The 16,422-nt window shown below is 42.6% G+C and overlaps 2 protein-coding genes across 2 annotated transcripts; both read right to left on the minus strand.

Annotated features, from left to right (window-relative positions):
• Positions 1–858: 858 nt before the first annotated feature.
• On the minus strand, positions 859–2,732 carry CRYGC (crystallin gamma C). Its single transcript, XM_044925281.2, has 3 exons — positions 2,724–2,732; positions 2,378–2,620; positions 859–1,131 (listed from the first exon to the last, which is right to left on the minus strand). The coding sequence occupies exons 1-3, from the start codon at positions 2,730–2,732 to the stop codon at positions 859–861; spliced, it is 525 nt and encodes a 174-aa protein (XP_044781216.1).
• Positions 2,733–12,851: 10,119 nt separating this feature from the next.
• LOC102411642 (gamma-crystallin B) lies at positions 12,852–15,010 on the minus strand. Its single transcript, XM_044925282.2, has 3 exons — positions 15,002–15,010; positions 14,661–14,903; positions 12,852–13,186 (listed from the first exon to the last, which is right to left on the minus strand). Exons 1-3 carry the CDS (start codon positions 15,008–15,010, stop codon positions 12,911–12,913), a joined length of 528 nt encoding a protein of 175 aa, XP_044781217.1. The 3' UTR covers positions 12,852–12,910.
• Positions 15,011–16,422: the final 1,412 nt, after the last annotated feature.

Consider the following 16,422-nt stretch of genomic DNA (forward strand, 5'->3'; position numbering starts at 1 on the left):
TCTGAAATTCACACAGTGTTTGGTCCAGTAGCTGAACAGGCCAAGAGGTGTACCCTAATCAGGAGTTATTTTGGAGTAAGAAGGAGGGTCTTCAACTGAGTCCAAAAGTATGCCAATGACTGATGGCAGCCCTGGCATTAGTTATATAATACTCTGCTTGAAAGTAAAACAAAGCCACAATTCCTTATGTAGTCTAATCAGGCTTTTTGCAAATGGGCTGCCCTTCACCACTCATCTGTAACTCTCTGTGGCTAGTGACTACTTCTTGGGTCAGAAGGAAACTGCTGGAATGCTGTTTCTTAGGCTCTCAGTTGAATGCTGCTTTTCCCCAGTCACCCCCTCCCATTTGAATATTTATTGATTTTTTTAGCTGCACAGGGTCTTAGTTGAGGCACTCAGGTTCTTCCTTGCCATCATGTGGGCTCTTTCCGTGAGGTACAGGGGCTCTGTAGTTGCCCTATGAGGGCTTAGTTGGTCCGCTGCATGTGGGATCTTAGTTCCCCGAACAGGGATTAACCCATTTCCTTGCATTGTGAGGTAGATTCTTAAGCACCGGACCACCAGGGAAATCCCCCATTTCTCTCCTTTAGTCTGCCTTTATTTCTCAGACAGGCTCCCTCCTTACTCCACCTCCACTCCTGACCCTTGTTCAAAACTCATTCTACCTGGAAGAGACCTCCCTGCCCCCCACCCCCCTCACACACACCTTACCCACTTCTCAACCTTTAACAGGGAGCATTTACAGGTGGATTAACTGGCACACAATGAAAGAAAAACAGAAGCCAGCGATTGCCAACAATACAGACTAAATACTTTATTAAATAGATTCCAAAATGAGAGAGTGGTAGTGAACCTATTTTAGCATAAATCCACCACCCTCCGCAGAGAGCCCGCCTTGGCATCCACGGCCCCCCAGTCTTGGTAGCGCCTGTACTCTTGGGGCCGCAGCAGGTACTGCCGCCCCCGGTAGTTGGGCATCTCGTAGAGGACCCAGCAGCCCTCCAGCACGTGCAGCGAGCGGACCTCGCTCAGGCGGAAGCGGTCCTGGATGCAGGGGCAATCCTCGCTCAGCTCCGCAATGAGGCCTTTCTGGTCCTCTCTCTCATACAGCCGCAGCCTATGGGAGCTTGTCTGCTCGGTCCACACAGAGGAGCAGAAAAAGCAACCAAACAGGAGATGAACTTGGCAGGTTGGGACATGAGATGGGCAATGTCAGAACTGAGACTCTGAAATTGCTGTGATCTGTATTCTACTAGCAAATATTAACAAATATTTGTGTGTTCATTTTCCATTTTTTCATGTGGGAGGTGGAATTTTTAAGAGGTTCAAGGTCTGGTTTAGACTCCATCAAGAAATCAAATATTTTGATTCCTAATACTTAATTCCCTAATTTATTGATTCCTATGTGATAACTCAAACTTATATTTGGGAGGAAAATGTTAAGTATTTTGTTAATATTTTAATATGAGTATTATTTCCCAATTGTATATGGGATTGTGTGAAAGTTGCTTACTCACATCCAACTCTTTGGGACCCCATGGACTATACAGCCCATAGAATTCTCCAGGCCAGAATACTGAAGTAGTTAGCCCATTCCATTCTCCAGGGGATCTTCCCAACCCAGGGATTGAACCCAGGTCTCCCACATTGCAGGCAGATTCTGAGCCACCAGGAAAGAAAGCCTAAGAACACTGGAGTGGGTAGCCTATCCATTCTCCAGTGGATATTCCTGACCCAGGAATCAAACCGTGGTCTCCTGCATTGCAGGTGGATTCTTTACCATCTGGGCTACCAGGGAAACCCAAATATATATACATATACACATAAATTTACCACTAAAATAAGATTTTTAAAAACCACACCTTTGGTGAAAGTTTTGTTTAAATAGTCTGAAACCAGAATTCACTTGACTTTCCAAATTAAGAAAAATTACTTTTCCCAGAATTGGACAATATCTTTGAACAGCTTAATTAATAATAGGCTTGTCTATATTTATTAGTCTGCACTGGAAACTATCAAATTTGCTCATTATCAATTCCTTTCCTATAGGTTAAAAACTGATTTGTTAGAAATACTGCCTTCTTATGCCCAACTGGCTCCCCACTTGTGTTAAATCCTGCAGTGATAGTAACATTTGTTACAGACAAGCTCTGTTTGACCTAATGGCAGTAAAAATTAAAAACAAAACTGACTCTTTCCCTAAGTGAATTTGTTCTTATATTCTCTGCTGGTTTGTGTGTGTGTGTGTGTATGTGCCTAGATCTAACTGGGCTTTGTCAGCTTCTGAAAGGTCACTTAACTCTTAGGTGTATTTAAAGGAAAACCTCCATGACTTAACACCCATCGGGCGGCAGGATTGGAATCAAGCGGAACTCACGTCGGAGATGAGACAGCAGGAGCGGATGGAGTCGTTGAAGCCCATCCACTGCTGGTAGTCGGGGTAGTCGCCGCGCCGCAGGAAGTACTGGTGGCCCTGGTAGTTGGGGCGCTCATACAGCATCCAGCAGCCGCTGTCCACCCGGATGGAATTGCAGCGGCTGAAGTAGGGCTGCAGGTTGGGGCAGTCGCTGCTGCACTGGTAGCAGCGGCCCTGGAAGCCCCGGTCCTCGTAGAATGTGATCTGCAAAGGAAGAATAATTCAAATTAAATCATTAGCTCCCCATAATAAATCCTGTATAAAGGCATTTCCCCCCTCCATTTTATTTCCCTTGTGTTCCATTTACCTTCCCCATGGCTGATTGACAACGGATGATGCGAGTTCAGTGCTATGAGGCCCCAGCCGCGCGCAGGGTCTATATAGCAGGGCGGCTGCTGCGTTGGCAAGAACAACACAAAAGGGGCCCCCGGGGGTGAGTAAGGGGATTTTTTGGATCCCTTTTACATGCTGCATTCAGTGGAAATGCCTGTCGAGCTTGCCCTCATTCTCTGGTATATTCTAACGCTGTCCTGTACGGGTTCTGGGTGAGTCCCTAGAGTTGCTTTTATTTGGATTCTTGGTGTTTTATAAATTTATCAGCACATCAGACTGAACTTTTGACCTGAGACTCACATCTGTATACATATGATTCAATTATGCCCCGTGTATTTTTTGGGAAAAATCTATGCCCTTATGGACCGGCCCCTAGAATTCCAGAGAGGCTGTGGGTGAAGCAGAATGCCACAAGCACTAACTTTCCTGGACGACAGACACCACTCTAAGACTTCTTTCTTCATAGCACTTGTCAAGCCAGTGCAGGACACAAATCTGGATTCTGATTTTTGCTAGTTTTGACTGGGCTGACCTGTTAAGACATAGCTATTAAACTTCCTCTTTGGTGAGTACACTTCATATAACTGGAATCTAGCCCCTGGCAGCCAAGTTGTGATACAGGTTAGCATAAAAGGCCATTGGGTTCAAGACTGAGAAGTATATTGCTTTATAGATTGCTTCCCCTTTGCCAGGAGAAGGTGGTAGAACTTTGTGGACTCGGAATGTCCATTTAGTAGCCATGTGAACTTGGCCAAGCCTTATGACTTCTCAAAGCAGGAGTTATTTCATAATACTTACCTCATGGGATATACTATGTGGAATGAGAAAGGAAGGAAGAGTAGCTTCTAACATTTGAGAGCTGGCCTGGCCCTCAGAGCTAGGCCATATTTCCCTGCTAGACAAAAAGAATCTCACAAAATACCAATTTCAGGAAAGGTTACCCTGAGACCATAATAAAATGAGGCAAAATAAGGCCGTTTCATAATTTTATCTCAGCATAGGCAGAAACAAAGCCAATGTGCCACCCACAAAATACCAGACCCCCCCCCAGCCAAAACGATTAACTGCTACTTCTTTATCAATTGCAGCTTTATCTTTGTTCTTTGCTCCCTTCCTCATGAGTAGATTTATTAAGATATTCAATCATAAAATTACCCTTGCTGCCCCACCCAATCAAGTCAATTCTTGTTTTTTAGACATTTTTCCAATTCACCTAACTGAAGTACAAATCCTTTCATAGTTCTTTCTAAGCCTCCAAAGACGGTCCATGCTTCCCCATGGTGTATGTTCTCTCTGTTGCTGTTACCAATAACAAACTCTCTTGTTTCATGCACGTGTTTCTGGTGGTCTTTGGCTAAAGGACATTGACATGCATAAATGGGATTTGTGTTTTATGTGTTGGGCATGTACATGGCACAAATGAGCACTGAATAACTGTTTGGTATTAGTCATAGTGAGATATTATTAAGGATGACTTTAACCCATTCATCTCTCTCAAAGATGTTCAATCCTTTCAGTTCAGTTCAGTTCAGTTCAGTCGCTCAGTCGTGTCCTACTCTTTGCGACCCCCATGAATTGCAGCACACCAGGCCTCCCTGTCCATCACCAACTCCCAGAGTTCACTCAGACTCACGTTCATCGAGTCAGTGATGCCATCCAGCCATCTCATCCTCTGTCGTCCCCTTCTCCTTCTGCCCCCAATCCCTCCCAGCATCAGAGTCTTTTCCAATGAGTCAGCTCTTTGCATGAGGTGGCCAAAGTACTGGAGTTTCAGCTTCAGCATCATTCCTTCCAAAGAAATCCCAGGGCTGATCTCCTTCAGAATGGACTGGTTGGATCTCCTTGCAGTCCAAGGGACTCTCAAGAGTCTTCTCCAGCACCACAGTTCAAAAGCATCAATTCTTCAGTGCTCAGCCTTTCAAAGATGCCTAAAAAAATGTCTCCACCTCAAAGAAAGTAAAGATTTGGAAGGAACTTTAAAAATCACCTAAGGCTATGGAACTCTGCTCAGTGTTATGTGGCAGCATGAATGGGAAGTGGGCTTGGGGAGGAATGGATGGTGGTGGTGGTGGTTTAGTCACTAAGTCGTGTCTGACTATTGCGACCCCATGGACTGTATAGCACGCTAGACCCTGCTGTCCATGGGATTCTCCAGGTAAGAATACTGGAGTGGGTTGCCATTTCCTTCTCCAGGAGAATGGATACATTTATATATACATGGCTGAGTCCATTTGCTGTTCTCCTGAAACTATCACTATATTGTTAATCGGCTATCAGTCCAGTTCAGTTCAGTCGCTCAGTCGTGTCCAACTCTTTGTGACCCCATGAATCGCAGCACGCCAGGCCTCCCTGTCCATCACCAACTCCCGGAGTTCACTCAAACTCACATCCATCGAGTCAGTGATGCCATGCAGCCATCTCATCCTCTGTCGTCCCCTTCTCCTCCTGCCCCCAGTCCTTCCCAGCATCAGGGTCTTTTCCAATGAGTCAACTCTTTGCATGAGGTGGCCAAAGTGTTGGAGTTTCAGCTTCAATATCAGTCCTTCCAGTGAACACCCAGGACTGATCTTCTTTAGAATGGACTGGCTGGATCTCCTTGCAGTCCAAGGGACTCTCAAGAGTCTTCTCCAACACCATGGTTCAAAAGCATCAATTCTTCGGTGCTCAGCTTTCTTCACAGTCCAACTCTCTCATCCATACATGACCACAGGAAAAACCATAGCCTTGACTAGACGGTTAATCAGCTATAACCTGATTCAAAATGAAAAGTGAAAAACAAAAAAAATCACCTAGTGCTCTTCAAACTCCAGTGTGCATATGAATCATCTGTGCTTATTAAAAATGCTAAGGCTCTACTTTTGTCCAAGATTCTGCATCATTAGACCTAGAAAAAACTCTAGGAGTTTATATTTCTAACCAGCGGCACCAGATTGCTCTTGGACCAAACTTTGAAAAACACTGTTCTGATCTATTCCTACTTTTTTTCCTTTTCTTCCTTCCTTTCTTTCTTTCTGTGTGTGTATAGTTGATTTATAATGTTATGTTAGTTTTAAGAATAGTGATTCAGTTATATGTATATTTATATCTGTTCTTTCTCAGATGCTTTCCCTTATGGGTTATTGCGTATAGTTCCCTGTGCTATATATTAGGCCCTTGCTTACATTTTATATATGCTAACCTGTATATGTTATCCTAAACTCCTAATTTATCTCCCTCTTCCCTATCCATCTTTACTTTTGTATTCTCACTAACTGGCACATAAAGTTTGCTCAGTAAATGTCTGGGGGATATGAATGTTATTCCCTCATCTGATATTCATCATTGTAGTAGTCCACAGGACCTATTTCAAATGCTCAGCACAACAGGCCTACACACTCACATCAAAGTTCAGCATTTGCAACTTTCAACTTTCAAAAGCACCCTGCATTTGATCTGTTTAATGGCACTTTATAATAGGCAAGATGAGTAAGCAAAAGAGAGAAAACAAAAGTTGTGTTGTCCCTTAAGTCCTCTGCTCCTTCATAATTCTAATGGTTATGTCTCCTGAGATGCCGCATCAGTGTTACAACAGCAGGGGCCAACTCCAAGGTTTTGCTAGTGTCTGAAGTCCAGTCAACAATTGGCCTTACCATGCACCTGCTTTCTTCCTAGTAATTAATGTAGCACTTGTATCGTATACATGCTTGGTTAAATGAGAAGATGTCATCTGGTTGGTGGCCATGAAGACCAAGCATTCTCAAAGAAGGAGACTGGGTAAGAGCCCACAGATGATCATTGTAGCACCAGCCTCAGAAAACTTATATAAACAGTGTCTCGACTTCTAACAGGCTGAACTGTTCTCAGAACTTCCTGAGATGCTCTTCCCAGGTTATAATTTGACTCAAATGAAAATTTTCCAATTCCTTTTTAGATTGACTGGTTAATTTCTCATTGATGAAAACGATGTTGTTTTGTTTAAGCAACAGGTAGTTGTGATTGTCACTTTTGCTTTAACAAACACCTAAAGAAGAAAATTTGAATTTCAAAAGTCCAGAGGGAAGGGAATAAGACACTTGCTAACATCAGGACATACCCCTTGACAGCAGGGCAGGAAAACTGGAGAGGGAACCCGTGGAGAGGAGAAAGTTTTGAGGGTGTGGCTTGGTAGATTGGGTCTTGACACTTTTCTGGAATAGCTGCTACTTCAGTTTCTTTCTTTGGTGGAACTTTTATAAGGTTAGTCAGGCCAGAGACGCTGGGGATTCAAAGGGAGAAAAGAGGACAAGATGGAAGGAAAAGATTTCAAATCTGAACTTGTTACAAACTAGGACATATAGGAAATATTTGTGTGTGTAGAGTATGTAAGCTGATACCAGGGTTTTCTCAAATTGGTAGTTCATCTTCATGGGGAGAAGGTTAGTGAGTTCCTATAGGGTTATCCCTTCTTCGTTTCACCTCAGACTCTCATCTGTTCAAGATCCCAGTGTTTAGAGAGAGGACAGAGAGAAGGAGGAAGGGTGGATTAGGAGTTAGTTTGAGCATAATGTCTTCCCCCAGCCTCTCCCCATCGTTGACTTTTTCTTTACTTTGGGATTACAGGGTGGATAGTGTTCCCTTTGCCTGCACCTCAGGAAGTGAAACAACTTGCAGACTTGATCAACGAAAACCAAGGTCTCTAACTTTTTTTTTTTTTGAGTAGAGAAAGGTTTATTGCAAGGCCATGCAGGGAGACAGGTGGCTCATGCCCCCCCAAACCCCAAAGTCCCCAAAGGGTTTCAGTGAAGCACTTTAATTTTTTTTTATAGAACCATTTCCATTTATTATACCTCATTTGATTCTCACATTTATTCAAACAGCACTCAATTAACATTTTATTGCACTCAGACAATGGCTACGCAGCTGGTCACAGGTATTTTACATTCTAGTAAGAAAGAGAAACACTAAGGAAGTAAAAGAGAACACTTCAGATAGTACTGAGGAACACTAAACAAGTAAAAGATAAAATTTCAGGTAAATCCCTTCAGATGGAGCGAGTTGGGTGTAATCCACTTCAGATGGAGCAAGATATAATCAACAGACAGAATGGTCATATGGCATCTCCAGAGAAGTTGATATTTGTATGGGGACCTATTGTCCAAAAGAAGCCAGCCTGTGGAGATCATGTAGAAGTCATTATAAGCCAAAAGGAACTTCATACGCAAAGGTCCTGAGGTAGGAATTAGCAGTGTCTCTAATTTTATGTGCTTTCAGTTCCAGCGTTTCAGGATAATTTCCATATGTGAAGTTTGTGATTTTATTTCTGCTAAGCAAATAACATAAAGCTCAGCACTCCAAGAAGCTTTTGTCTTTCTCATTCATGTTTGTTGTATTATTATTGGCAAGTAGAGGATCCTGGCTAATATCTCCAGGAAGCCAACACAATTCTTAAGAGTTTAAAGGTTAAAAGAACTGGAATTTAGGAATAATTAATATCAAATAATGCAGCAACCTCCAGGGAAGGAAACTTTATAAAAAGCCTAACCATGTGCCCCAGTTTGCATGGAACAGTGCTTGTTAATACCTCTTGCCCCAGTGCAATCCTTAATAAAACACAATCTCACTCTCAAAAATGACTCACTTTAAGTAACAAATTCTATGCTTGCTCTGGTAATAAGCCACTAGGGCAGTGGATATGGAGCCCTTGAGGGTGTGGGATGGGAGGATGCTCTATAAAAAGTGAACAACCATGTGGGTATATCTAAAAACAGAGAAGAGAGGAGCAGGGATGGGAAAGACCAGCCCACCCAAGAGCAGGTTGGAGCTAGCAGACTAGAGCAGTCCTTAATATTAATAATACTATGTTATTAATATTAATAACTTAATAATAAACTTGATATTGCTGTGTTGTTATGATCTAAACTTGCATCTCACCCTCACAACCTTTATAACAAAGCTGGCTGCACACATTATTGCTTTATGTGAGAAATGGTTCAGGAGTTAAAGGAAAAGGCAGTATGTCACCAATTTAGGTCAGTGTGGATCCATTCAGTCATGAGGCAGGAGTTCAGAGCGGAGAGTAACTCAGTTCAGTTCAGTCGCTCAGTTGCGTCTGACTCTTTGAGACCCCATGGACTGCAGCATGCCAGGCCTCCCTGTCCATCACCAACTCCTGAAGTTTACCCAAACTAATGTCTATCGAGTCAGTGATGCCATCCAACCATCTCATCCTCTGTCGTCCCCTTCTCCTCCTGCCTTCAATCTTTCCCAGCATCAGAGTCTTTTCAAATGAGTTAGCTCTTCGCATCAGGTGGCCAAAGTATTGGAGTTTCAGCTTCAACATGAGTCCTTCCAATGAACACTCAGGACTGATCTCCTTTAGGGTGGACTGGTTGGATCTCCTTGCAGTCCAAGGGACACTCAAGAGTCTTCTCCAACACCACAGTTCAAAAGCATCAATTCTTCAGCACTCAACTTTCTTTGTAGTCCAACTCTTACACCCATACATGACTACTGGTAAAACCATAGCCTTGACTAGACGGACCTTTGTGGACAAAGTAATGTCTCTGCTTTTTAATATGCTGTCTTGGTTGTTCATAACTTTCCTTCCAAGGAGTAAGTGTCTTTTAATTTCATGGCTGCAATCACCATCTGCAGTGATTTTGGAGCCTCCAAAAAATGAAGTCAGCCACTGTTTCCCCATCTGTTACCCATGAAGTAATGGGACCGATTGCCATGATCTTAGTTTTCTGAATGTTGAGCTTTAAGCCAACTTTTTCACTCTCCTCTTTCACTTTTGTCAAGAGGCTCTTTAGTTCTTCTTCACTTTCTGCCATAAGGGTGGTGTCATTTGTATATCTGAGGTTATTGATATTTCTCCCTGCAATCTTGATTCCAGTTTGTGCTTTTTCCAGCCCAGTGTTTCTCATGATGTACTCTGCATAGAGTAAGCAGGGTGACAATATACAGCCTTGACAGACTCCTTTTCCTATTTGGAACCAGTTTGTTGTTCCATGTCCAGTTCTAACTGTTGCTTCCTGACCTGCATACAGATTTCTCAAGAGGCAGGTCAGGTGGTCTGGTATTCTCATGTCTTAAAGAATTTTCCACAGTTGATTGTGATCCACACAGTCAAAGGCTTTGGCATAGTCAATAAAGCAGAAATAGATGTTTTTCTGGAACTCTCTTGCTTTTTTGATGATCCAGAGGATGTTGGCAATTTGATCTCTGGTTCCTCTGCCTTTTCTAAAACCAGCTTGAACATCTGGAAGTTCACGGTTCACGTATTGCTGAAGCCTGGCTTGGAGAAGTTTGAGCATTACTTTACTAGCATGTGAGATGAGTGCAATTGTGTGGTAGTTTGAATATTCTTTGGCATTGCCTTTCTTTGGGATTGGAATGAAAACTGACCTTTTTCTCATCCTGTGACCACTGCTGAGTTTTCCAAATTTGCTGACATTTTGAGTGCAGCACTTTGACAGCATCATCTTTTAGGATTTTAAAAAGCTCAACTGGAATTCAATCACCTCCACTAGCTTTGTTCGTAGTGATGCTTCCTAAGGCCCACTTGACTTCACATTCCAGGATGTCTGGCTCTAGGTGAGTGATCAAACCATTGTGATTATCTGGGTCGTGAAGATCTTTTTTGTACAGTTCTGTGTATTCTTGCCACCTCTTCTTAATATCTTCTGCTTCTGTTAGGTCCATACCATTTCTGTCCTTTATCGAGCCCATCTTTGCATGAAATGTTCCCTTGGTGTCTCTAATTTTCTTGAAGAGATCTCTAGTCTTTCCCATTCTGTTGTTTTCCTCTATTTCTTTGCATTGATCGCTGAGAAAGGCTTTCTTATCTTTCCTTGCTATTCTTTGGAACTTTGCATTCAAATGGGTATATCTTTCCTTTTCTCCTTTGCTTTTCGCTTCTCTTCTTTTCACAGCTATTTGTAAGGCCTCCTCAGATAGCCATTTTGCTTTTTTGCATTTCTTTTTCTTGGGGATGGTCTTGCTCTCTGTCTCCTGTACAAAGTCACGAACCTCCGTCCATAATTCATCAGACACTCTATCAGATCTAATCCCTTAAATCTATTTCTCACTTCCACTATATAATCATAACGGATTTGATTTAGGTCATACCTGAATGGTCTAGTGGTTTTCCCCACTTTCTTCAATTTAAGTCTGAATTTGTCAATAAGGAGTTTATGATCTGAGCCACAGTCAGCTCCCTAACTGGGGAAACCATAAACAACTCATTCCCTCTCCAGAATGACAAGATACATTGGGTATATTGGAAGTGGGTATGTTGGGTGTGTTGGAAGAAGTGGTACATATCTCCTACCCCGTGTAAGATGAGATTTGAGCCGTTTATTAGATTCTCAAAGGATGGGATACTTCAGATGAATTTTGACCTGAAGCCAACAGTTTCATTGAGGAACTTATTTATTTTTAATATTTATTTATTTTACTGCCTCAGGTCTTAGTTGTGGCGTACAGGTTTAGCTGTTTCACAGCATGTGGGATCCTAGTTCCCTGACCAGGGAGCAAACCCACGTGCCCTGCATTGCAGAGTGGATTCTTAACCAATGGACCAACTAGGAAAGTCCTGAGGAACTTTAAGAGTCCTAAGACCTGTGTTTAATTATCTAGGACGTTGTTTACGCAATATCCTCTTTACTAGAACCCACAAGAAAATCTTCTTTTAGGTTTCATTATTGGGCATGGTTAGGCTAGCTTTGGATAATTAATTTATTTGCTTTATAGACTCAGTCAGTCATGGAGGTGATCTTACTTCCCTCTGTATCCTGGTTGCTCGGTCCAAATCTGGCTCTATCTTCAGCCACCAAAGTGCCTTATCACACCCAGTTTGGGCTTAAGCTTCACTCTTAGCTCCATCTCTCTTTCTCTCTCTTATTTTTCTTACAACCAAATTTCCTCATTCATCTATTTTTACTTTCTTTAATGTATTATGTTGCAATTTTTTATTAGTGACCTTAATTCATTTTTTAGTAAATTTATTTATTTTTAATTAAAAGATAATTGCTTTACAAAATTTTCTTTTGTCAAACATAAACATGAATCAGCTATAAGTACATATGTGTCCCCTCCAATTAATCAGACTTCTCCAGAAAATTTCAATCTTCTATTTTTTTCATCTTTTCTTTATTTTTGGCTTTACTCAGTGGCATGTGAGATCTTAGATCCCCCACCAGAGATCGAACCCATGACCCCGGCAGTGGAAGCATAGAGTCCCAACCACTGAACTGCCAGGGAAGTTCCCAGTGCTTTATTTTTGATTTAGTATTATTTTTCATATGTCATAATACTTTACTCCTATTAAAGTGATAGGAGGCAGAATTTTCCTATGTGTCAGTGTTTTTGGTAAAAATCCTGAAAATTTTCTGCAAAGCACATACTGCAAAGAGACAGTGAGTTCTAGTTCTGTGAAAATCTCATGGAGGTATGAGATAATGGACATGGAATTGGGAGAAATGGTTGGAGGCTGTTAGAAAGACAAGGAGGGCAGTAGGTGAAATGACCAGTTTGTCTGTTTGTTTATGGAGCTAAAGGAAGAGTCAAGATGCTAAGAATGACTTTCTTGATTAGGTAAAACTTGGATTAAATAGGGAAGCTGGTGGGATAACCTGGAGGGATAACTTGAAGTGTTTCAACAAGTACTTATTAATATTATTATAATTGTAAATATATCCTTGTAAGATTAACCACAAATGGGTTGACCCAGTTGAGTTGAACTTTGAGCCTACATGGTCTAGCTATAGGGCTTACCTGGTGGCTCAGATGGTAAAGAATCTGCCTGCAAAGTGGAAGGCCCGGATTCAATTCCTGGGTCAGAAAGATCCCCTGGAGAAGGGAGTGGCAACCCACTCCAGTATTCTTGCCTGGAGAATCCCATGGATGGAGGAGCCTGGCGGGCTACAGTCCATGGGATTACAAAGAGTTGGACATGACTGAGCGACTACAGTTTTACATGGTCTAGACTTTAAAAGAATGCTGGCAGTAATATCCTCTACTTAATTCCCCTTATGAGATGTTGTTCCCCATCTTGAAAACATGTCATCATGTCTGGCCAAATGCCATTATTGCTTATGAAGACCCCATACATGAAAAGAAAGGCAGGACTCTATTTGTGCCAGAAACACAAGCTAAATCTTTTATTAGATTCTAAAGGAGAAAATTGGAGAATTTAAAACTTCAATAAAAATCCATCACCCGTCTTAAAGAACCAACTTTGGCATTCATTGCCCCCCAGTCAAGATATCTCCTGTACTCCCCTGGCCTCAGCAGGTACTGCCTTCCCCTGTAGCTTGGCATCTCATAGAGGACCCAGGAACCCTCCAGCACATTGAGGGAGTGAACCTCAGTGAGGTGGAAGCGGTCTTGAAGAGAGGGACAGTCGTCTGTGATCTCTGACATCTGTCCTCTGAAGTCATCTCTCTCGTAGATTCTCATTCTGAAAGTGCCGGTGTGCTGGGTGACAGATAGAAAAGAAAAAGTAAATGGATACAAATAGAGAGAAATCAAAGTTCTAGCCCCTGCACTCCCTGGTCACACCTGCCTCAGAGCTCTTTTAGTCCAAGTCTACAACAACCATGTTTGCAGGGTTAAGATGCCTTCCCTGCCCTCATCGCTCACCTGTGAATCTAACAACTTCTGGGCTAAGCTAGAAACAGAACACAGCAGCCCTTCAGTTGCTATGTACCACCCTCTCCTTGAGAATTAAGGTTGGTCTAAAATAAGGTTGATTATTTTAGGGCTTTTTATCAGAGAAAGTTCCTCTCAAAGTAGAAAAGTGAGCATCATTGGAAAGTGAAGCCTCATTTGATCTATTACTCTTGTTAAAAAGGAACCAAAATTTAGCTATTTTCTGTAAGACCAATGTTTTGGTTTTCATGTTTACTTTGGAACAAAGGATTATGAAGCTCTTTAAAAAAAAAAAAAAGATGGCATATTCAGTTCAAATTTCAACCTATGTGACAATCAAGCTTCCTTTTTGAGCTCCTACCCTCCCCTTCCTCACTCCCCCAGCAGCAGGAATCAACTTCAGGAAACTTGGATGTTTTGTGAAGTTTGGATGACACTTATCCCACCCCCCACCCTCCACCCCTCAACTCCCACACATTCTTCTAAGAACTCTGCAATCACTCTCAGGGAAATACTGGATCTCAAACTTTAGTTTTGATGAGGCCTTACCTCTGATTCCTACCCCTAAGCAAGCTAATAGGTACCGATTACAAAATTAGAATAGAAACCAGGGGGCCTGTCTTCTCTAGGAAGATAATCAAATAGAAAAGTAAGTCAAAGCAAGCAAAAGTATTTTTTTTATCAATTAAACAGACCCAGATTGTATTTATAAATTTGGATATACTGGGTTTCTGAGTTGACACGGCTTAGAATGACCACTTTAAAAAAAAATTATATCTTGGAGTAGGAGTTTGGGGTTAGCAAATGCAAATTATTGTATATAGAATGGATAAACAACAAGGCCCTACTATATAGCACAGGGAACTATATTCAATATCCTGTGATAAACCAAAATGGCAAAGAATATAAAAATGTATTGGATGTATAACTGAATCTATTTGCTGTACAACAGAAAATAACACATTTTAAATCACCTATACTTAAAAAAAAGAAATGATATCTTGAACAGATAACTTCAATCTCTTCTATGACATGATTTCTCTTAATGCGTCTTTTTATCTTTGACTACATTTAAAACATAAAACACTGGGAATTTGTGATTTAAAAAAAAAAACAAAACACCACAGAGCTCATGAAGAATGGCTTCCCATCTGAGACACCCCTCTAGAATGGACTGCATGCCCTGGGCTCACTCCCACTTCCTGCTGTCTAGTTAGAACGATTTGGTTGAAGAATGCTATTTTTTTAATGGCTTTGATTTCCAAAGAGAGGGAAGACAAAGACAAAGAACCAGGCTCACTTGCGGGATGAGGCGGCAGGAGCGGATGGAGTCGTTGAAGCCCATCCACTGCTGGTAGTCGGGGTAGTCGCCGCGCCGCAGGAAGTACTGGTGGCCCTGGTAGTTGGGGCGCTCATACAGCATCCAGCAGCCGCTGTCCACGCGGATGGAGTTACAGCGGCTGAAATAGGGCTGCAGGTTGGGGCAGTCGCTGCTGCACTCGTAGCAGTGGCCCTGGAAGCCCCGGTCCTCGTAGAAAGTGATCTGCAAAATGGAAGATGTTGGGAGCATGAAGCGATTTGCAGCCCCGCTGAAGATGCCGCGACGGGGCAAAGGTGGAGCATCAGGTACCCCGCACTTACCTTCCCCATGTTGGCGAAAGCGAGCAGGAGGTGTTCGCTGGGTGCTGTGTGGGACTAGGGGGAGGGCCGCTGTATATATAGCAGCTCTGACTGCTGCCTCCGCAAGAAATCACACAAAAGGGGCCTATTTCGGTGAGTAAGGGGATTTGCAAGCTCTCCGCTCCCCCTCCCCCTGGTCATTGGGGTTAGCTGAATGTTTACTGTCATTCTTTCTGGTAGGTTCGGGTTTTTGTAATTCACAAAAGCTGTTGTTGCCACCAAAATGAAAAGTCTTTCCTCTTTAGAAGGCCGAGCAAAATTCTATCCCCATGCTTTTAGTTTATAGCCTACTCTGCTTAACTGACTCCTTGTAGGTAATTAAACAATGTGTTCTGCTTAGGAACTGGTGTTTACAAAAAATTCTTGAAAATGAGAACTTTAATATCTTAAGGAAGAGGGAATCAAATAAAGTAATTTGTGAAAATGCTTTGAAAAGCATAAAGTTAGTTCAAATTCAAGACTCTGTGATTATCAATGTTGTTGTTTGGAGGCCTATCTTGAGTGAAATTGACACTTGGCTGGAAATTTGTGGGCTCCCTGAGGCTGGGAATGATCCTTGTTCTTTTCTGTCCCTGAGCCCTAGAGTAGGGGATGGGCACAGAGTAGGCCCTCAGTCCTTGGCTTTGACCTGAGTGAAAGCAGATGGTTGTGGCCTTCCTCTCTTCATGTCTCCCTGGGAGCTTGTACCCTTCCTTCTGCTGGTGCTGCCCAGAGACTGCTCGCTTTCTGGGGGGTTCCTGGCCTCCTTCAAATGTCCTAAGATCTGTCTTTCCTCTTCACCTTAATAAATTCCTGCTCCCTTGATAAGGGTGATTTGAGTTAGTATAAGGAGTAATGTAGGGGCTTCCCTGGTGGTTCAATGGTGAAGAATCTGCCTGCTGTGCAGGAAGTGTGAGTTTGACCCCTGGGTCAAGAAGATCCCCTGGAGAAGGAAATGGCAACCCACTCCAGTATTCTTGCCTGGGAAATCCCATGGACAGAAAAGCCTGCTGGGCTACAGTCCTTGGGGTCGCAAAAACATCAGACATAACTTTTTGACTGAACAAGAGCAAGTAGTAATGTAGAAACCCTCGAGGTGCCACATCCCCTACTTTCTCAGACTTTTGAGATGCTAGACAGCACCCAGGCTCGACAACAGAGCATCTTCATAGTATGGACTTCACAGTGTGGTATGGGGACCCCTAAAGTCCCCAAGACACTTCCAAGGGGTTCATATGGTCAGAAGAGTTTTCCTAACAATGGGTGTATGTATGCTCAGCCACTTCAGTCATGTCAGACTCTTTGCAACCCTAGGGACTGTAGTCCACCAGGCTCCTCTGTCTGTGGGATTTTCCAGGTGAGAATCCTGGAGTGGATTAATCTTCCAGGGGGCCTTCCTGGCC

The sequence above is a fragment of the Bubalus bubalis genome, chromosome 2, assembly GCF_019923935.1.
Source record: "Bubalus bubalis isolate 160015118507 breed Murrah chromosome 2, NDDB_SH_1, whole genome shotgun sequence".
NCBI classification, from domain to species: Eukaryota; Metazoa; Chordata; class Mammalia; order Artiodactyla; family Bovidae; genus Bubalus; species Bubalus bubalis.

What these genes read in the sequence shown, in the direction of transcription:
- CRYGC (XM_044925281.2), bottom strand. An exon ending in CCTGCTGTCTCATCTCCGAC is followed by an intron (nt 1,132 to 2,377) that starts GTGAGTTCCGCT and finishes TGGACCGAGCAG; the next exon opens with ACAAGCTCCCATAGGCTGCG.
- LOC102411642 (XM_044925282.2), bottom strand. An exon ending in CCTGCCGCCTCATCCCGCAA is followed by an intron (nt 13,187 to 14,660) that starts GTGAGCCTGGTT and finishes TCTGTCACCCAG; the next exon opens with CACACCGGCACTTTCAGAAT.